We start from the raw sequence: 20,034 nt of genomic DNA on the forward strand, positions 1-20,034 counted from the left end.
ACAGCGATTTAATATGCAAGCACAGGGGGGACTGGCCAGCAGCGATTTAATACTTTCTACTGTTGGTCATGGCTTAATGCAGCCTTGATTTCCAAAACTTGACTAGAGCACTGGTGTGGACCCCTGAACCCGCCCCTGGTGGGCACAGGGGCCTCCTGGGCACCTTCCAGGTCTGTTCCGTCATGCAGCCCCCAGCTCAGCGTGGCCCAGTGTCCAGTGGGCCACAGGCTGCCCCCCCTCCCTCCCTCCTGGGACTTGTGGTGCTGGCCTCACGCGCTGCCCCTTGCTTCCTGTTTCAGTGCTACAAGGTGAGCTGTCTGGAGATCCCCGGGCCCCCCGGCCCCAAGGGCTACCGCGGACAGAAGGTAAGACGCCCAGACGACCCAAGGGCTCTGTTTCCCAGGAAAGCCCCCGACCTGTCTTGAACTCCAGATTTAGGGCCACTGCACCTCGGATGGACTCACCACTTCTCACCCTGGCAGAACTAAAATTCAGCTTTTATCAGCTGCCTTTTATATGGCATTTTGAGAAAAGGAGGAATACTTTTTAATTAAGATTTGCCCATAAAAGCCTCCTGTAAAGTAAACAGACATGTTCAAGTGCATAAGGAAACATGAACTCCGTCGCTCTTGGTAATATGGCGCTAACTCACACGGGCGTTCAGGCCTGTCATTTGTTACATACGTAGGTTTTAAGAGGTTAGGTTGGCCCTGCATTTTCGTAACAACAGAGGTGTAGCAGATGAAATCCTTCCACAGTTACTGCCAGGGAATCAGAAACACCAGTGATTCATGTCAAACAGTGTAAAGGCAGGAGAGGGAAAGAGACCTCTGAGGACATGAGACAGAGCGTTTGAAACACCGTTACAGGGAAAGTTATTACCAAGTGGCTTCTTTCTAAATTCGGGAGAGGGGTGTCTGCTCGTCTGCCAGGCCGCTGGCCAGATGCATCTGCTGCCTCCCCACCTTGATTTATTCGTTTTTCTTTCATCTGCTTCCAGGGCGCCAAGGGCAACATGGGTGAGCCCGGAGAGCCTGGACAGAAGGGGCGACAGGTGAGTACCCTCCACACCCCGTCCCGGCGGCCCCCGCTCCCCACGGCTGAGGTTACATCCACGGCCCTTTGCTCTTCCACAGGGAGATCCAGGCATCGAAGGCCCCATTGGATTCCCAGGACCCAAGGCAAGTTGCTGCGGACCCTGCCCAGGGGGCGGGACACGTGGGGACAAGCCAAGGGCTCCCTGGCTCCAGGCGGGGCCGGCCGCTGGGGTCAGGATGTGCCTGGCGTGGCCCACCGCTCCCACCCCTGCCCCAAGGAAGGGAGGCGCTTCTGCATTTCCAGCGACGTCCCTGGCGGCGCCTCTGCACCCGAGCCTGATGATCACCACCCCACCCCCATCCCCCCACCTCCCTGTCCCTCCTTCCTCCCCCAGGCCTGCTGGGTCCCAGCACACACACACTGGTAACGCTGCTTTTCTTTCCCTCTGACCTCAGGGTGTTCCTGGTTTCAAAGGAGAGAAGGTGAGAGTGGACTCTGGGCGGCCAGACCTCACATGGCCCCAACCCTGGCAGCAGTGTCCGGCAGCGAGCCGGGGGTCCGTGCTGGGGCATGGGACCCGGTGTCGTGCTGGTAGTAGCCTTCTGGGGCCGCTCTGGCCTCGTTTTTTGTCCAAGGGTAGACTTGGGCCTAATGCAGTGGCATCTGTGATGTGTCAGCAGCACTAACTAGCCTCGTTTCCTCCTGTGCAGGGCGAGTTTGGAGCCGAAGGGCGGAAGGTGAGTGGACAGGCGGGCGGGGGCAGGGCGCCTACCTCCCCACTGCTCAGAAGGAAGGAGCATCGGGGCTAACAGGGTCCCTCCTCCCTCTCCTCCAGGGCGCCCCCGGCCTGGCAGGCAAGAACGGGACGGATGGACAGAAGGTAGAGTGCACTGGGGCTCCGTCCCTGGGCGGAGCAAGGGTGCCCGCGAAATGACAACCACGCCCTCGAGACCCTCAGGTCTTTCCAGGGGCCAGGCCTCTGGGCACCTCTGGCCACTGCGCGCAACCTGTGGCTTGGGTGGCCCGTGGTTGCATCTACCCAGTGGACACAGGACACACGGGAACCTTGCAAGAGCGGAAGTGGACATTTGCTCCTGAAAAGCAGGGCCGGCCTTGCAGGAATCTCCCTGCCTGGCCTGCAGACCCCACGTCTGGCCTGACTGGTGGTTCACACACGTGCACAGGTGCACACAAACAGCACACACACAAATGTCACAGGTGAGCACGCACCATGCATGCACGCACACATGCACACTCCTGGAGGGGGAACCACAGGCACTCATGCTCCTGGCTGCGACCCCGGAGACTCTGGACCGCCACCCTGACAGCCACTGACGCACACGTCCACAGTGGGGTGCCCGGTGCACATAGACCCGGCACCACTGACCTCTGTCATCGGGGCTTGTGTCCTCCGAATCCTGGCCCTGACGCACCTTCTGCTCCCCTCTTCTCCTTCAGGGCAAGTTGGGGCGCATCGGACCTCCTGGCTGCAAGGGAGACGCCGGGGATCGGGTGAGCACAGCGTCGAGGCTTTGCGTCGAGCCCCTGGCCCTGGGAGATGCTGGGCGCCAGGCGGGGGTGGGGAGGGCAGCCACCAGCCCTGCAAGCTGCGGCGGGAAGCCAGTAGCTGGGCTCCTCCCTCCAGCCCCTGCCCTGCCTGTCCCGGAACCCCGCCAGGGTTCAGCCGGGGTTGGGGTCACAACATGACGAATGGCCTCAGGGGCTCCCGGGTCAGGTGGAGGGTGGCTGCTTCCAGAGTCCCGAGGGGCTCCCGGGCCAGCGGCTTGTCCAGTCTGCCCACCCAGGCCGGGGGTCCTGGCAGCCAGTCCAACGATGGGGTGCTGGTCACCCTGCCCCTGGTCAGCTGGCCCTGACCCCACAGGGAAAATGCAAGCGCAGCTCCCGGCCAGAGACCCAGCACAAGCCTCTCCCTTCTTGCAGGGCCCAGATGGTTACGTGGGGGAAGCCGGCAGCCCTGGGGAGCCAGGAGACCAAGGCTCCAAGGTAGGCGGCCTGGCCAAGGTGGCGGGCCGGCCAGAGCAGAGGGGGTCGCCAGCCTCCTGGGGGCCTTCTCCCTGCCTGTAGCACTGGGCCGAGACGCCCAGCAGAGAGGCCCTGGCCCTGCAAACCAGGCAGGGGGCCGTGGGTGCCCACACGGGGACCTGCTCCACAGACACGGGAGGGGAAGCGCATGCCCCCAGCCCCGCCGGGGTCCTGCCCCACTGCTGGCATCTGAAGAGCATGAGGCTGATTTCTCCAAACCTTTCCAGGGGGACCCTGGCCGCCCGGGACGCAGAGGGCCCCCGGGGGAAAACGGGGCAAAAGGAAGCAAGGCAAGTGTTCCCGGCGGGCTCCGGCCGCACTCCCGTGGTGCTGCATGGCGGGGGGTGGGGGCCCTGAGCGCCCCCAGCTTGTCTGTCCCTGCTGCCAGGTGACGGCGCACAGCACCGCGAGGGAAACACGGCCCCACCGGAGACGGCAGGCATGCGTCCGCACGGGCTGGGCCCTGCCCACAGGTGTTCGCCCGCCTGGGCAGGTCACGGCCGTAGCTGAGCTGTCTCTTCCCCGCAGGGCTACCAAGGCAACACCGGAGCCCCAGGAAGTCCCGGTCTGAAAGGAGCCAAGGGTGGGCCTGGGCCCCGAGGCCCCAAAGGCGAGCCCGTGAGTTCACCCGCGCACAGGCCCTGGGCACCCCGGCCGGCCTGCCGCACCCTCCCGCAGGGCTGCCTCAGCGCGCGCTGCTCTGGGCCTCTGGGCCCAGCGTCCTCCAGCCTCTCCAGCTGAGCCTCTCCAGCTGAGCCTCCTGGCCCCCGCACGGCAGCCGCCACGGAGGGCCGCTGAGGAGTGGCTTGCGGGGCCCAGGCACGCCCCTGCCGGACGCTCGGTACCCATTAAGTGGCCCCAGGGCCCCACCTGCCCCGCTGGCAGGACCCCCCAAGGGCTCAACCTAGACCCAAGCACACACTCTGCAGGTCCACACGGCGACCCCACCCAGCCGTCCCTGAGGGTCTCGCCACGGGGTGGGTGGAGCCCAGTCCCAGGGCTGACCCCCAGAGGGGACGCATCCCGATCCGGAGGGAACAGAGGGACTTCGCGAAGAGCTGGTCCAAGCTCGGTCCCAGTCACATCACCTGAACTCCCGGACTTACAAGCTCCCCAGCCCCCGTCATTTCTTAAATCCTCGTCTGGGACCAAACCGACCCAGCAGAGGACAGGGTCTAGGCTGAGGCCCTCTGGGGGGGGCCCCCAGACCCCACAGCCAGAGTCCCTGTGGGGAGAACAGAGTGTCGGGTTCCAGTGGGGCTCCCACCCTGGAAACCCACACTCCCATGTGCCTGTTCTCTGCAGGGGCGCAGGGGAGACCCTGGAATCAAGGGCAGCCCAGGCAGCGATGGCCCCAAGGGCGAGAAGGTGAGTGTCCGCGCGGGGGAGTCTCGGGCGCTGTCTGCCGTGTCTGTGTCTACACCGGAGTCTCACCGTGGTGCCAGTGGAGCCCCTGTGACGAGGGATGACCAACACCCCCTCCACGGTCCACCTAGGAGAACAAAGGCAACCCCCGGGGCCTGGCCGTCAGGGTGCACTCCCTGCAGGGTCTGGGAGAGCAGTAGTTACTCCCTGATCAGAGGCCTGGGCAAGAACGGTTCCACGCACGCCATGCACAGCTGTGCAGGCTGTGCACTGCTCCACCCCCCAGCATCCCCCCCCCGCCCCGCACACATGTGCTCCTGTAGCTGGCGCAGGAGGTCTTTGTCTTTGTGGTGAAATCCAAGGGCAGCCATTTGCCTGTGAGATGTGGGGGAAGGTCTCACAGGAGGGGCTCCCTCCTCTGGGACTGGTGACCCCTGCCCTGCTGCATGAGGCCAAGCGGGTAGGCCTGCTGTTCCAGCACCACCCTCCACCATCTGGGGCCTCATCCCCGGGGAGCTCACGATGCCCTCTCCTCACCTCCCCCAGACTAACCTGGCCTCTCTTCCCACAGGGGGACCCTGGCCCTGAGGGGCCCCGGGGCCTGGCTGGAGAGGTTGGCAACAAAGGAGCCAAGGCAAGTGGGGCAGCGGGTGGGCAGCCACAAAGGCCACATACCCTCCTGGGGTGGCACCGCCAGGGCTCCCTGCCCTCCACCCTGCAGACCCTGCCTGGGGCCACTGGGGTCAGGGCTAAGGACCTTTTGGAGGGCAGCAGGGCCCCCTGCCCTTGCCAAAGTCCACAGTGAGTGACAACAGCGTCTCTGAAGTGCCCTTGTCTCTTTTCTCTCCAGGGAGACCGAGGTTTACCTGGACCCAGAGGTCCCCAAGGGACTGTTGGAGAGCCCGGGAAGCAGGTCAGTAGCAGGATGCCTGGGAGGGCCCATGGCTTTGCGTCCTCCTGTCCTCGGGCAGGCAGGATACTGTCCGCACAGTAAACCTGGGCAGCGGGACAGGGAGCCAAGGGCCCCCACGCACCTCACTCCGCCATCCTGCCCTGAGGGGTCAGGCTTTACCAGGCGGGGGGTGTGCCGGGGGAGCCGGGACGTGGCACGCGGAGAGGAGAGACCCTCAGGACGGCCAGCCCTGCAGGGCAGCGATGCTGCCTGGGGGTCAGAGCTGGATGAGGTCAGCCCCGTCTGTGCCGACGCCCTGCTTCCTTTCTGCCCTCAGGGATCTCGGGGAGACCCTGGGGATGCTGGCCCCCGCGGAGACTCGGGACAGCCTGGCCCCAAGGTATGCCCCCTCCCCACCCGGCAGGCAGGTTGGGCCAGGGCTCCTGAGTAAGCCTGCCGGGAGCATGCCTTGGTGAGGGAGGACATCAGGGGCCTGGGCAGCAACCTCCCATCCCAGCCCGTGTTCTCACCCTCAGGGGTGGCGTGTTCTCACCCTCAGGGGTGGCGTGTCCTCCCAAGGCGGGCCCTGCCCACCCACCCCCAGTCCAGGCCGACTGACTCAGTCTCCACCTTTTCCACTGGCCCTGCCCTGACTGGCCTCCTGTGTCCCCTAGGGAGACCCCGGCAGGCCTGGCTTCAGCTACCCGGGACCCCGAGGAGCACCTGTAAGTCCTGGGGGGCGGGGGCAGGGACTGGGGAAGGGGGTGGGCCTTCCATTGACTGGAAGGTTCCTGCTACTTCCTGCCAGGGCCCCCCGCCGGGCCCAGGGTGAGGCTGGGGTTGGGGGCAGGCGGTGACCATCAAGATCAGAGCCAGGTCCCCCGGGAATCAAATGTTCTCCCATAGCCTCTGTGGCTCTGTACAGATTTCGAAGCCCAAGCCCACCCGTCAGGGAAGGGAGGGGGCTGCATGGCCATCACCCCTCAGCCCAGTGCTGAGTGACCCCTGTGTTTGCTTCCCAGGGAGAGAAGGGCGAGCCTGGCCCCCGCGGCCCCGAGGTACGTACCGCGGGGTGGTCTGTGCAGCGGGCCTCCGTGCTGAGCTCTGCTGGTGGGAGCGGGCCGCGCCCTGAAATGCCGCTCTGTGGGGCTGCATCTGACAGCCCCGCACTGCTGAGTACAGGTTCCTCCTGGAAAGGCGTGTCCCTCTTGGGCAGATCCCTGGAGGGCTGGGGGACGGCAGGGGAGCAGTGCCAGCTGCCGAGCTGTCTGTGTTGTTAACACGGGTGTCCTGTGTCACAGGGGGGCAGAGGTGACTTTGGGTCCAAAGGAAAACCCGGGAGGAAAGGCCAGAAGGGCGAGCCTGTGAGTACCTCTGCGCCCTGTCGACGGTTGCCCGGGGCAGGGCCGCGTGGGGGGACCACCCAAGGTACTGCCGGAGCCCACCTGCCCTTTTCCTTCTCAGGCAGATCCTGGTCCCCCTGGTGAGCCAGGCCCGCGGGGGCAGAGAGGAGCGCCAGGACCCGAGGTAGGTCAGTCGCCCATCCCTTTGGCCCTCGGGCCACGGTCCCTGGGCCATCCAGGCCAACGGGCACCCCGAACCATGCAGGGGTCCTGGAGTGGCCACGTGAGAATAAGTCCGGCTCTCCCAGCCTCGGCCATGACAGGTGTCACCTCTCACTGATATCCTTCCTCCTTCCAGGGAGAGCCTGGCCCCCCAGGAGACCCCGGCCTCACGGTAGGTTTCAGTCGGGGTGGGACTCAGGGTCCTTCTCCCTCCTAAAAATCTGAAGGGCAGGTCAGCAGGGGTGAGGTCAGAGCAGGGGGTGGGCAGGGACCACAGGCTTCCTGCAGAAGCGCTTCCAGCCCCTCCCCAGGGTTTGCGCTCTGGGCTGGGGGCTGACCCCGCTGTGTCACAGGAGTGCGACGTCATGACCTACGTGAGGGAGACGTGCGGGTGCTGTGGTGAGTCGCGGCCCCCACGCGGCTGGACTGGGACACTTGTGTCCTTGGGGGCTCTTGTCCCGGGGTCAGGGTCATCTGTCCGAGTCCTCCCCTCCCGCTCACGTTCAGTGTTTCCCACGGTGCACCTGGCTGCACGCCCCTGGGGTCTCAGGCTGTCTCCCTGGGCCGGGGGTCAGCGTTGTCACCCGCCCGCCCCTCCCCGCCTGCTCGCCACGCCCTCCGCTCGCCACGCCCCCCGCTCACCCCGCCCCGAACGCTCACCCCTCCCTGCCTGCTCGCCACGCCCTCCTCTAGCCACGCCCCCGCTCACCCCGCCCCCCCCGCAGACTGTGAGAAGCGCTGTGGCGCTCTGGACGTGGTGTTCGTCATCGACAGCTCAGAGAGCATTGGCTACACCAACTTCACCCTGGAGAAGAACTTCGTCATCAACGTGGTCAACAGGCTGGGGGCCATCGCCAAGGACCCCAAGTCGGAGACGGGTCAGCGGCACCGCAGTTGGAGGGGTGGTCCGGCGGGGCAGGGGGCACCAGGCCGCATTCTCGAGCAGAGGGGCCGCAGGACGCCTGAGGTCCGGGTAGAAATCCACGGGAGGGGTCTCGGAGGGGTTCTAGCTCTGCCGAGGGCCGCCGTCACGCCCGCGCCCGCCCGCAGGGACCCGCGTGGGCGTCGTGCAGTACAGCCACGAAGGCACCTTCGAGGCCATCCAGCTGGACGACGAGCGCATCGACTCACTGTCCAGCTTCAAGGAGGCCGTCAAGAACCTTGAGTGGATCGCGGGCGGCACCTGGACGCCCTCAGCCCTCAAGTTCGCCTACAACCAGCTCATCAAGGAGAGCCGGCGCCAGAAGACCCGCGTGTTCGCGGTGGTCATCACAGATGGCCGCCACGACCCCCGCGACGACGACCTCAACCTGCGGGCGCTGTGCAACCACGACGTGACGGTGACGGCCATCGGCATCGGGGACATGTTCCACGAGAAGCACGAGAGCGAGAATCTATACTCCATCGCCTGCGACAAGCCGCAGCAGGTGCGCAACATGACGCTTTTCTCCGACCTGGTGGCCGAGAAGTTCATCGATGACATGGAGGACGTGCTGTGCCCGGGTGAGTCCGGAGGAGAGTAGGGGAGGGGCGTGTGGCCGGGGAGGGACCAGGTCTCCGCAGGCCTCCGAGGGAGCCACCGGGACCCCCACCTCTTTTCCTCTCTCCTAGACCCCCAGATCGTGTGCCCGGAACTTCCCTGCCAAACAGGTAACGCGGGCACCGCTGGCCCCCCAGGAAAGCCGGCAGCCAGGGCCAGGGGGAGGGTTGTGCAGGGACCCTAGGAATTGCCGCTGCAGCCGCCCCAGTGAGAAGCCTCGGATTCCAGACCCGCGGTGGCCTGGTCTCCGGGACCCCGGCACTTCTGAGGAGGGGGCTTAGGGTGCAGTTGACGTCTGGAGTCGCTCGGCCACCCCACCCACCTGGCGCATGTGGGGAGGGGGTGCGCTAAGCTCTCAGGCCACTGGTCTCGAACACAGATTCACGGCCTCTTGGGCTGAGATGCCCAGAGGCACAGACACCCCAGGGCCGCCCGGCTCCTGCAGGCGGAAGCCCTGGATCCAGTAAGTGAAATGGCTGGTCTTAAACCCTCAGGGAGGCGAGCACATCCACAGCCACCGGGGCAGCTGCAGAGCAGGCCTCTGCCCTGACGCCCTGAGCTGCTGCCTGGCGGCTGGGGTTTGCTCTTCCCTCCAGAGCAGATGTGTTTAGGGGGCCGTGCCTCGAGCCCTATGTGGTTGCACTAGAGTGGGAGGCTGGGGGCTGGGGTCCCTCGGGGCGGGGAAGGGGCAGGATGCATCGACCAGCTCCTCTGGGCATCCTGCTGCTGCCTCGGAGGGGCCCCCGGGGCCGGCTCTGGGTGGTGGGTCCTCCGCAGCAGGCGGGGGGCAGGGTGAGTCGGGCTGGACTGCTGGCAGGTCCAACACCGATGGGAACCTTGGGGCCTGCGCCCACATCCATGTCTGCCACAAGGTCAGTGTTCCGGCAGGCTCCTCCCAGGGGTCAGGGGGCCCCGGGCAGGTTCAAAGGTACCAAGGCCGCCTGAGGTAAGGGACCGTGTTGAGTTGGGGACGGGGGTCCACACACTTATTCTGACAGAGAACTTCCAAGGAAGTGCTCGCCAAGATTGTACCAATGACTATGCCATGGCCGTTGGCAAGCTGTGGGGTCATCCCAGAGACGGCCTGGGCTTGGGGTCCCCAGAGTCAGCTGAAGACGGTTGTGTGTAGCACCCAGAGCCACCCCAAACCCCAGAGGCTGGCCCAATAGCGCCAACCCCAATCTCCCCCGGGGGCTAAAGGGGGTTGGGTCCACGCAGAGACCCAACTAACCCCTGGTCTGTGCCCCTGCCCTCAGGGTGCCTGACTCCTCCCAGGGTGTGGGTGCCGTGGTCAGCTTGGCCCCTCGAGGGCAGAAACCTGACCCAGCCCCTGGTGCCAGGGCCCCGCGGTGATTTTGCTGGGGAAGCTGTGAATTTCTCGCCATGGGGGAGTCCGCTGAGGGTCTCTGTAGATGTTCCTTATCAAGCTGAGGGCCCCCCATTCCTAGGTGCTGAGAGTCTATCGTGAACGAGTGTGGGATCTTGTCGGAGGCTTTTTCTGCACCTGTTGACATGATCAGCTGGTTTTTCCTCTTTAGCTTTGCTGACGTGATGGATTACGTCCACTGAGTTTTGAGCGCTGAACCAGCCTTCCAGACCTGGGATAGATCCCACTTGGTCATGATGTGTAATACATATATATTGTTAGAGTTGATTGCTAATATTCTATTGAGGATTCTTGCATCTGTGTTTGTGAGAGATCTTGGGCTGTCGTGCCCTTTCTTGTGATGTCTTTGGTTTTGATGCTAGAGTAATGCTGGTGATCTCACTTCCCCTGAGCCTCCAGGACCTGACAGTGAAAGGGAACAGCCCCCTTAGGGACCCCTCCCCTGTTCTCCTAAGTCCCCCCTCTGCTAAACTCACAATCTCCTTCTCCTTTAAAGCGATTTGAAATTTCCCAGTAAATTAGACATTGTGCCCAGAAGGGAAGGAAGGAGCTGTAACGACAGAATATGCGTTTACAAATGGCCTTCTTGACACGAGTGGACCCTGGCGCGCTCGCTGAGGGCTGCGCAGATGGGGCGCTGGGTGGACGCGGCCTGCCCTGGCACAGCCCTGACCTACTGGGCCAAATGGCCCCTTCCACCCAGAGGCTCAGCCACATCCTGGGCTTGGACCAGGGCAGGGGGGCAGCTCAACTGGGGCAGAACCACGAGGCTGGCAAAGAGCAACAAAGGCGGACGCCAGGCAAAGGCGGCCAAGGCAGGTCTTCTTCCGCGATAGCTGCTGCTCAGGGAGACCTGAGCCCTGCCCCCCACGCCAAGGCAGGAGGCTCCAGAAGGCTGGGCGCCCCAAAGGAAGGGCGCAGGGCAGGGCTGGGGCCGTGAGGCCGGGCCACCCGGGGAAGCTAACTGGACGTGTCCGAGGCACCCTGCGGACAGGAGGCCTTGTTGCGCCTGGAGCGAGGGGCCCAGAGGGTAGGCCCTGACCTCCCCCGGGACGGGATGGGACGGGAAGGGGAGAGCGTGGGGCGCCCTGAGCGTTTGCTCCCTGGTCCTCAGGGCAACAGCGCAGGGCAGGGAGGTTTACATCTGAAGGTGAAGGGCGGAGGATTTGTAATCACACGCCGGCTAGAGAAACCACCCTGAGAGGGGCTCTGGGGGCCCAGGTGCCTATCACAGGCCGGGCTGGAACAGGCAGGAAGTTGTCCCGGTAGTACTGAGCATTTTAAGGGGCTGGGGTCGTCCCAGGGCAGGGCCGCCAGCACCCGGTTAGCCTCAGCAGCCGTCTGTGCCAAGAGTCTTGCAGTTCTCGAGCTTCTGCTCCCCGTCTCCTCCGGGCTCCCCAAAGCCCCATTTGCTTCGCCTTGGCACCCCGTGCTGACCACGGGGGAGCTGCAGCCTCCCCGGCTCCTCGTCTGACCCCCTCGCTGGCCTCTTGGTCCCTCCTCGTCTCCGAGGAGAGAGGCGGCTGGAGCCCCGATCACGCCGACCAAGTCCCTGAAAAGCTTCTCTGGAATCCCCCGCAGATGGACCGCGGCCTGGCGGCGAGCCCCCGGTCACCTTCCTCCGCACGGAAGAGGGCCCGGACGCCTCCTTCCCCAGGACCATCCCCCTGATCCAAAAGTTGCTAAACGCCACGGAGCTCACACAGGACCCAGCCGCCTACTCCAGGCTGGTGGCTGTGCTGGTCTACACCGCGGAGCGGGCCAAGTTCGCCACAGGAGGCGAACGGCAGGACTGGATGGACCTGTTCATTGACGCCTTTAAGCTGGTGCACAGGGACATCGTGGGGGACCCCGAGACCGTGCTGGCGCTCTGCTGAGCCCACAGGGTGCGGCTCCCCAGCTGCAGGAGCTCCCAGGGGCTGCCTACCTTACACTGCGGGGCTGAAGACAGCAGGAAGCTGTTCTCTTGGTCTGGAGGCCGGAAGTCCAAAAGCAAGGTGTCCCAGGGCCGCGCGCCCTCTGGACCTCTAAGGGAGGCCCTTCCTGCCTCTCCAGCTCCCGTCTCTGCTCTGTGGACACCTGGCCTCTCCTCTTCCCCCCCGCCCCGCCCTGCCCCGGCCTCCCTCCTACAGGGACACTTGTGTGGCATTTAGGGCCGGATAATCCAGGAGGGTCTCCCCATTTCAAGGGAATTATTAATCGAATTCCGTCTGCAAAGCCCTTTTGCCATGTAAGGTCATAGTCACAGGCTCCAGGATTAGGACGTAGGCATCTCTTCGGGGCCATTATTTAGCCGAAAAGAAAGAGGGAAGACCAGAGCCTCATAAACGGCCCCAACTCCCGGATTCACCTCTGGCCTCTGTGCCCAGGTCACCCCTTGTGCGCTTCTCTCGCCCCCCTGGTTGATATATCGAGAACCCCCCCAAACCAGCAGTCCCTGCGTTTCTGACTCTCACCACAGGGACTTAGAGGCCCAGGGGCACACAGGGAATTCGCTGGGCAGCTCCAGCTCCAGCTCCAGCTCTGTGGGTTTAAGCCAAAGCTGCTCTTCATCTGCACTGCCGTATAAATAAGCTCCTCTAAAAAAAAAAATCTGCCAGAAACACTCGCTCCTCCGCGGGTAGCCCAGTACTGCAGGTGACACACCCAAGAGTGTCCTTCAGGTGCTCTGAGTGCATCTCATACGTTCTATAAAAGCTGAAAAACAAGGCGTGTGAATGTGTGCTGTGGCCAGCGACCTGCTGGGGCGAACTGCTTGCTCGCCTGGGCCTCGGGGGTTGCCCATGCGGGGGGCACCTGGTGCCTGCGGGGCCCACGCGGGATCCTGAGCCCCTCGTGGTTGGTGCCACAGGTCAGGACCTCCTTCCGATGGGATCCCTGTGCTCCCGGCCCTGGGTCAGCGCGCCTGGGCTGTGAGCGGAGTCCTCTCCTGCCCAGGTCAGGAGGGTGCCCATGGGGCTGAGAGCTGGACCCACGAGGGAGGACCAGCCCCGCCGCTGCCGAGCCCCCTCGGCCGTTAGAGCTGAGATCTCGGGAGGGGCTTGGCTGCGCGTTCCTGGACGGAGACCCAGCCTGTGGTCCCGTGCGCGGAGCGGATTTTCAGGCTGTGCAGAGGCGCCCACGTCCCTCAGAGGCCCAGCCTCAGCCCTGGTGGCAGCCTTGCCCTCACACTGTCCAGTATGTCCTGGGCTGGTGACTGCCCGGAAGAGGCAAGGGTCTCAGGTAAACGGGGAGTCACCCGGGCTGCCACACCTGTGCCCACTGCCCACCAAAGCCTGAGCCAGTCGAGGGGACACAGGCCCCTTCTCTCCCTGATGCTCCCAGGGCTGGGAGAAATACGGCCCAGCCTCCAGAGGTGGGTCCTCACATCTGGGGATCTCCATGAGGTCTTTGTACACGATCACAGCTGTGATGACACCTCTCTCCCCCACCCCTACTCCCCATGCCCTGTGGTCCTTTGGGCGCATCCAGTTCTTGGGCCAAAAGAAGGGGCTTTACTGATCCCTGCCTGCCTGCCCGCGAGGCCTGAAGGAGGTCGCTGGGCAGCGATGGTGCTGGGAGAGTGGAAAGGGACCCCTCGGCCTCAGGTTTGGGGACATTTCCTGGTGGGAGCACAACCAGGAGAGACGGTGTCGGTCCCAGGGAGACAGGGTGGGAGCCTGGACCCACGTCCTGGGTGCTGTGGAGGGCTCCCGACCGCCGGTGACCTTGGGTGAGGCTCCAGCGGTCTGAGTGGCTCCTGTGGGTGCGGCATGCGCCGAGAGGCGGGTGCAGGGCGTGGCCGGGGCGGGCGTGGCCCGGGGGGCGCGGCTGGGGCGGGGCAGCGGGGCCTCACCCAGGACGCCCGCGCACCACCCCGTCTCGCCCCCAGAGCTGTACGTGGCCCAGTGCACCCAGCGTCCCGTGGACATCGTCTTCCTGCTGGACGGCTCCGAGCGACTGGGCGAGCAGAACTTCCACAAGGCGCGGCGCTTCGTGGAGGAGGTGTCCCGGCGGCTGACCCTGGCGCGCAGGGACGACGACCCGCTCAACGCGCGCGTGGCGCTGCTGCAGTTCGGAGGCCCACGCGAGCAGCAGGTGGCCTTCCCGCTGACCTCCAACCTGACCGTCATCCAGGAGGCGCTGGCGAGCGCGCGCTACCTCAACTCCTTCTCGCACGTGGGCGCGGGCATCGTGCACGCCATCAACCAGGTGGTGCACGGCGCGCGGGCCGGGGCGCGCCGCCACGCCGAGCTGGACTTCGTGTTCCTCACGGACGGCGTCACGGGCAACGACAGCCTGGAGGAGGCGGTGCACTCCATGCGCAAGCAGAACGTGGTACCCACCGTGGTGGCCGTGGGCAGCGACGTGGACGCGGACGTGCTCTCCAAGATCAGCCTGGGTGACCCGGCCGCCGTCTTCCGCGAGAAGGACTACGACAGCCTGGCCCAGCCTGGCTTCTTCGACAGGTTCATCCGCTGGATCTGCTAGCGCCCCCTGCCCGCCCCCACCACCAGCCCCGCGACCCCTGCCCCGCGGGTGCTGTCCTCCTGTCCGTGGTGCTACTCAGACCCCACCTGAGAGGTCCAGCGCACTGACGGCTCAGTCTCTCCACGTGTGGGTGTAAAGTCAGGAGCGGAGGACCCCCGCCCACCCCAGCTCCTACCGGGGACCCCGCAGCCCTGGACACCCTGAGCGCACTGTCCCTCCTCACCATCCACCCTTGTCCTGCCCTCTGTGCCTTCCCGGGACCCCAGAGGCTTCACGGGGAGCACGTCTGGGGCTGGCCTCCCTCAGCCCAGCCTCATTCCCAGACTTGTCCTCCCGCGAGTGCCCTCCAGAGGCTCTCTGCCAGCCCTCGGGCCCCGCTCCCAGGTCTCTGGGCGTCACCTCCCCCATCAGACTGAGCTGTGACAGCAGGCCCTGCACCTCCCTGTGTGCACACACCCCAGTCCAATAAAGGCTTTGAACCCCGCTTGCTCCCCAGCTTCCAAGTGTCTGTGCCAGTGGGGATGCTGAGACCGTTCACAGAAGCCCCAGGACTGATCATACCCCGGGGTCCCCCGGATTGCTCTGTGCACCAGAGGGTGCCGGGCCTGGCCCCCTGTCCTTACAGGCACCCCACTCCCAAGGGCACCGACTGGATGGCCTCAACCGTGGAATCCACCTTTGTCTAGTTGGCTTTGGGCTGAAAACAAAGTATTTGGTCAGTGAAGTCTCACTCTGTCCCCAAAACGGGGCCAGAGAACTTTAGGGATGTTTGCTGGTTTGCATAAGGATGTCTGTGGATAGAGATGATAGAGAGATGACAGATGATAGAAAGAGAGGTGATACAGATAGATGGTAGACAGATGACAGTACACAGATGAGAGGGAGAGAAAAATAGATAATTGATAGATTGATATATAGATATAGAGAGATAGGTACACAGATGAGAGAGAGTTGATTGATATATAGATAATAGCTAGATGACAGGTACACAGATGAGACAGAAGTAGATAGATAGATAATTGATTGATATATAGATGATAGATAGATAGGGGAGAAATAAGAGGCTCTTTCTGGCAGCCGCAGTGACTTTTTGTCCAGACGCCCAGGTCTTTTAAGGTCACCCTCTGGGAAGTGCCCTGTTAAATCCCGGGCTGTTTAGTCTGCTGGGCCTGGCCTAACAAAGTATGTCAACCTGGGGGCTTCAACAACAGCCTGGAGGCCAGCAGTCGGCAGAGTCCCGGTGTCCCCAGGCCGCGCCCCCGCTGACGGCTCTCGGGAGGGACCGTTCCAGGCGCGCCAGTTCCTGTCCCTCCTCCACGGCCCGTCTGTGTCCACGTTTCCCTCTTGGACAGTCATTTTGAATTAGGGCCCATTCTACCCCAGGATGACCTCATCTCAACTAATTACAGATTATGTTGCAACGTCTCTATTTCCAAATAAGGTCAGATTCTGAGGTACTGGGGGCTAGGACTTCGACATGGGAATTTGGGGGAGGGGGACACAGTTCAGCCCAGAACACGATGACACCCTGTTGACCCCCCCTTGGGGGTGACTGACTCACTTCCGCCTCTCCTGTCATCTGCCTACACGGCCTGCAGCTGAAAGGCAGGGCGTCACACCGAGTATCTTCTCTTCTTCTGCCCCCCTCCCTCCGCGCAAAGAACAGTACGAAACGCCTGCACGAGAAAGAGAAGAGCCCGGCAGCCCCAGGCCTCAGGCCGCAGGGCTGGCGCCTGTGAACTTCCCGGGGGCGGGGCCGGGGGGGAGGCAGGGGCCCCTCCCTCCACGGATCTGGAGTTCTGTCCGCTGGACCCTGCACGGGGTCCCCTCTGCAGAAGAAAGGACGTCCCTCTCCGTGACTCCGGCCTACGACCCCGGAGAGCAGGTGAGCGGGGTCCTTCCCGGGCGCAGGCCACCTTGGGGACCCGCAGGGCGCCCGCCACGCTGGTGTCCCCCGCGCTCTCCCCTGGGGCCCCGACCTCCCTGGAGGGCAAGGGCACCAGCTCCCTCTCAGGCCCCACATCCCCAGCCCTCCGCCCCTTGGAGGGACGCTCAGACACACTCCCTGCCACTTGTGGTGTCTGAGTTAGGGTTCTGCATTTCCTACCAGAGCCTTCCCTCATACACACGGGACACCCTCAGGCCCTCTCTACAGCCGGGGTTAGCTGGGTCCCCACTCTGCCTGCTCACCGCCACCCAGCCCCACTCGGACATGGATCCTGTCTCCTGAGAGCAGGGGGCATGAGTGAAGGACACTCGGCACAGCTGAACCCAGATGGGCTCACCTGGGGCCAAGGCCACAGAAGGAAGCCAGCGGAGTGGCCATGGAACCCGCCCAGGACGGCCGCTGTGCGGGCATCAGCAGCGTGCAGTCCTCGGGGGAGCCCAGCGGACTCCCCAGGCCTCAAAAGTGTGCACAAGGCCGTGGGTCCTCATACGGAGGAACCACGCCCTATTCTGCGACCGAGACAGTGTTCGAGGTGGTCCCTTAGCCTGAGTGGATGTCATGCCTGTCACCTCCACCCCCACAGGAAGGACAGACGCAGGCCCTCAAAGTGGCCGTAAGGAGCCAGGCACACTCCTGCCTCTGAGAGCGGCACATCCCTCACCAGCATCGCCTCACGAGCAGCCCAGCACTAAGGCGCCTCAGCGGCATCCCCTCAACAGCATCTCTGCACAAACACCTCCTCACCCAGGACCCTCACCAGTGTCAACATTCTAATGTCCCCACACCAACGTCCCACATTAATGTCCCCTCACCACCATCCGGTCATCACTCAGCAACGGCCACATCAGTGTTACCCCACCCACAAGCCCTTACGATCTCGCCCCCACACTACTGTCCCCTCAATAACTTTTCACAGCGTCTCTCAGTATCGACCCGTCACCAGCCTCCTCCCCAACACCCTTCACTTGTTCCCCACACTGACTGCCCCTAGTGTCCCCTCAGAAATGTCCCCTCACCGGCATGCCTCTCTAACGTCACCTCACTAATATACCCCAGGAGCGTCCCTCACAGACGCTCCCTCAACATTTCCTCACCGACGGCCCACAGTAACACTCACACTGTCTCTACCATTATCACTTCACCCGTGTCCTCGCACAAATGTCCCCTCACCAAGGCCTCCCCACCAAATCTCCTCACACTGTCCCTCATGAACATTCGTCAGCAGAGTCCCCACACCAACGTCCTTTCACTAACATACCCTCAAACATATGCACTCACAAACGTCACCTCAGCGTCCCCACAAGAACACCCCCCACTAACACCACCCCAGCAAAGACCCGTCACTAACACCCTCTCAGCAGCAAGCACCCTGTCACCCACACCCCTCACTGAGCCCTCCTCGCCAGCTCCCCCCGGCAACGCCTCTCACCATCACCCCTCACTGAGGCCTCCTCGCCAGCTCCCCCCACCGGCAACGCCTCTCACTGTCGCCCCTCACTGAGGCCTCCTCGCCAGCTCCCCACCCCCCGCAACGCCTCTCACCATCACCCCTCACTGAGGCCTCCTCGCCAGCTCCCCCTTCAATGCCTCTCACTATCACCCCTCACACACGACCTCCCAGGTGCTCCCGCTGACCCCTCTACACCAACGTCTCTTCCCCAGGCACAGGCTCGGCCTCCAGCCATCCCTAGAAAGGCCTGGGCAGGGCGCAGGGCTGGCGGACAGGGAGAGGACAGGACAGGGCTGGGGCAGGGCCCCATCAGCTCTCAGGCGGGGTTGAAGCAGAGCTGCAGCCCCAGCAAGGAGGCTGCCAGGACAAGGAGGCCACTCCGGGGCCGACAGGACACAGTCCCACAGCTCGACGGTGGCCACTCGGGCCTGACTTAGTGAGTCCCCATCACGGCTGCCCCCGAGCACCTGAGGCCCTTCCCAGACCCCTGGGACAACTCCCTCCAGGTCCAGGACTGGTGCTCCGACCAGGCCCAGCTGACCCTCCCAGGGCAGCCCCTGTGCCCCACCCCACGGGCACTCGGCTGCCTCCATCAGGAAGTAAGATTCTCCCAGGACCACCCTGTCAAGGTGTAGCTGTGCTCCCCAGACAGAAGGGCCCATCTCCCTTCCCTGCCCCCAAGGCCCCATGCCCCACCTCCAGGCAGCCGGGGACGGACCTGTGCTCGCACGGCTGGGCCTGCTGCTGTCCAGGGATGTCAGAGGCGAGGGGCTGATGCCAGGACCTCCGGCCATGGTGTGAGGGGCCAGGGAGGGCACCCACCCAGGTGGGGATAGTGGGGGGGGGGTCCTAGTAGCATTCTCGGTGAAAAAAGAGAAACAGAAACTGCAATTAGATCCTTCTCCCCTTCCCTGTAGTTGATAAGCATATATATAATAAATTTGACTGTAAAATTTTTAACTGACTCTGTAACCAAAATGCTATTATAAACAGAATTAGAAACAAACGGGAGAGGAGCAATTGGTTCACGATGGCGGAGTAGAAGGACGTGGGCTCACTCTCACTTGCGAGAGCACCAGAATCACAACTAACTGCTGAACAATCATCAACAGGAAGACACTGGAACTCACCAAAAAAGACACCCCACATCCAAAGTCAAAGAGAAGCCACAATGAGATGGTAGGAGGGGTGCAATCACAATAGAATCAAATCCCATAACCACTGGGTGGGTGACTCACAAACGGGAGAACACTTATATCACAGAAGTCCACCCACTGGAGTGAAGGCTCTGAGCCCCACGTCAGGCTTCCCAACCTGGGGGTCCAGCAACAGGAGGAGGAATTCCTAGAGAATCAGACTTTGAAGGCTAGTGGGATTGGATTGCAGGACTTTGACAGGACTGGGAGAAACAGAGACTCCACTCTTGGAGGGCACACACAAAGTAGTGTCTGCATCAGGACCCAGGGGAAGGAGCAGTGACCCCATAGGAGACTGAACCAGACCTACCTGCTAGTGTTGGAGGGTGTCCTGCAGAGGCAGGGTGTGGCTGTGGCTCACCGTGGGGATAAGGACACTGGCAGCAGAAGTTCTGGGAAGTACTCCTTGGCGTGAGCCCTCCCAGAGTCCTCCATTATTCCCACCCATCAGCTTGATCATCTCAGGCCAAACAACCAACAGGGAGGGAACACAGTCCCACCCATCAGCAGACAAGCAGATTAAAGTTTTACTGAGCTCTGTCCACAGAGCTACACCCAGCTCTATCCACCACCAGTCCCTCCCATCAGGAAGCTTGCACAAGCCTCGTAGATAGCTTCATCTACCAGAGGGCAGACAGCAGAAGCAAGAAGAACTACAATCCTGCAGCCTGTGGGAAAACAAATATTCACAGAAAGATAGACAAAATGAAAAGGCAGAGGGCTATGTACCAGATGAAGGAAAAACATAAAACCCCAGAAAAACAATTAAATGAAGTGGAGATAGGAAACCTTCCAGAAAATAAATTCAGAATAATGATAGTGAAGATGATCCAGGACTCTGGAAAAAGAATGGACGCAAAGATCGAGACTATGCAAGAGATGTTTAACAAAGACCTAGAAGAATTAAAGAACAAACAAACAGATATATGTAATACAATAACTGAAATGAAAAATACACTAGAAAGAATCAATAGCAGAATAACTGAGGCAGAAGAACGGATAAGTGACCTGGAAGACAGAATGGCGGAATTCACTGCCACAGAACAGAATAAAGAAAAAACAATGAAAAGAAATGAAGACAGCCTAAGAGACCTCTGGGACAACATTAAATGTACCAAAATGCACATTATAGGGGCCCCA

General features: G+C 62.6%; 1 protein-coding gene across 3 annotated transcripts in view; it reads left to right on the plus strand.

Annotated features, from left to right (window-relative positions):
* The window catches only part of COL6A2 (collagen type VI alpha 2 chain), a 37,886-nt gene extending 23,107 nt beyond the window's left edge, over positions 1-14,779 (plus strand). For 2 of the 3 annotated variants that reach the window (XM_079922296.1, XM_079922297.1), the window contains exons 5-28: positions 300-365; positions 1,001-1,054; positions 1,137-1,181; positions 1,494-1,520; positions 1,749-1,775; positions 1,874-1,918; positions 2,497-2,550; positions 2,980-3,042; positions 3,309-3,371; positions 3,610-3,699; positions 4,387-4,449; positions 5,018-5,084; positions 5,301-5,359; positions 5,676-5,738; positions 6,013-6,063; positions 6,361-6,396; positions 6,640-6,702; positions 6,803-6,865; positions 7,040-7,075; positions 7,257-7,302; positions 7,629-7,781; positions 7,954-8,406; positions 8,515-8,553; positions 13,702-14,779. In XM_079922296.1, coding sequence (XP_079778422.1) covers positions 300-365; positions 1,001-1,054; positions 1,137-1,181; positions 1,494-1,520; positions 1,749-1,775; positions 1,874-1,918; positions 2,497-2,550; positions 2,980-3,042; positions 3,309-3,371; positions 3,610-3,699; positions 4,387-4,449; positions 5,018-5,084; positions 5,301-5,359; positions 5,676-5,738; positions 6,013-6,063; positions 6,361-6,396; positions 6,640-6,702; positions 6,803-6,865; positions 7,040-7,075; positions 7,257-7,302; positions 7,629-7,781; positions 7,954-8,406; positions 8,515-8,553; positions 13,702-14,300 — 2,325 coding nt within the window. In that variant the 3' untranslated portion in view covers positions 14,301-14,779. Of the gene's footprint in view, positions 1-299; positions 366-1,000; positions 1,055-1,136; positions 1,182-1,493; positions 1,521-1,748; positions 1,776-1,873; positions 1,919-2,496; positions 2,551-2,979; positions 3,043-3,308; positions 3,372-3,609; positions 3,700-4,386; positions 4,450-5,017; positions 5,085-5,300; positions 5,360-5,675; positions 5,739-6,012; positions 6,064-6,360; positions 6,397-6,639; positions 6,703-6,802; positions 6,866-7,039; positions 7,076-7,256; positions 7,303-7,628; positions 7,782-7,953; positions 8,407-8,514; positions 8,554-11,411; positions 13,651-13,701 lie in introns of those variants that run through there. The other variant, XM_079922298.1, reaches the window with a different exon arrangement.
* The last annotated feature ends 5,255 nt before the right edge of the window (positions 14,780-20,034 follow it).

The sequence above is a fragment of the Stenella coeruleoalba genome (genome assembly GCF_951394435.1).
Source record: "Stenella coeruleoalba genome assembly, chromosome: 5".
Taxonomy (NCBI): domain Eukaryota; kingdom Metazoa; phylum Chordata; class Mammalia; order Artiodactyla; family Delphinidae; genus Stenella; species Stenella coeruleoalba.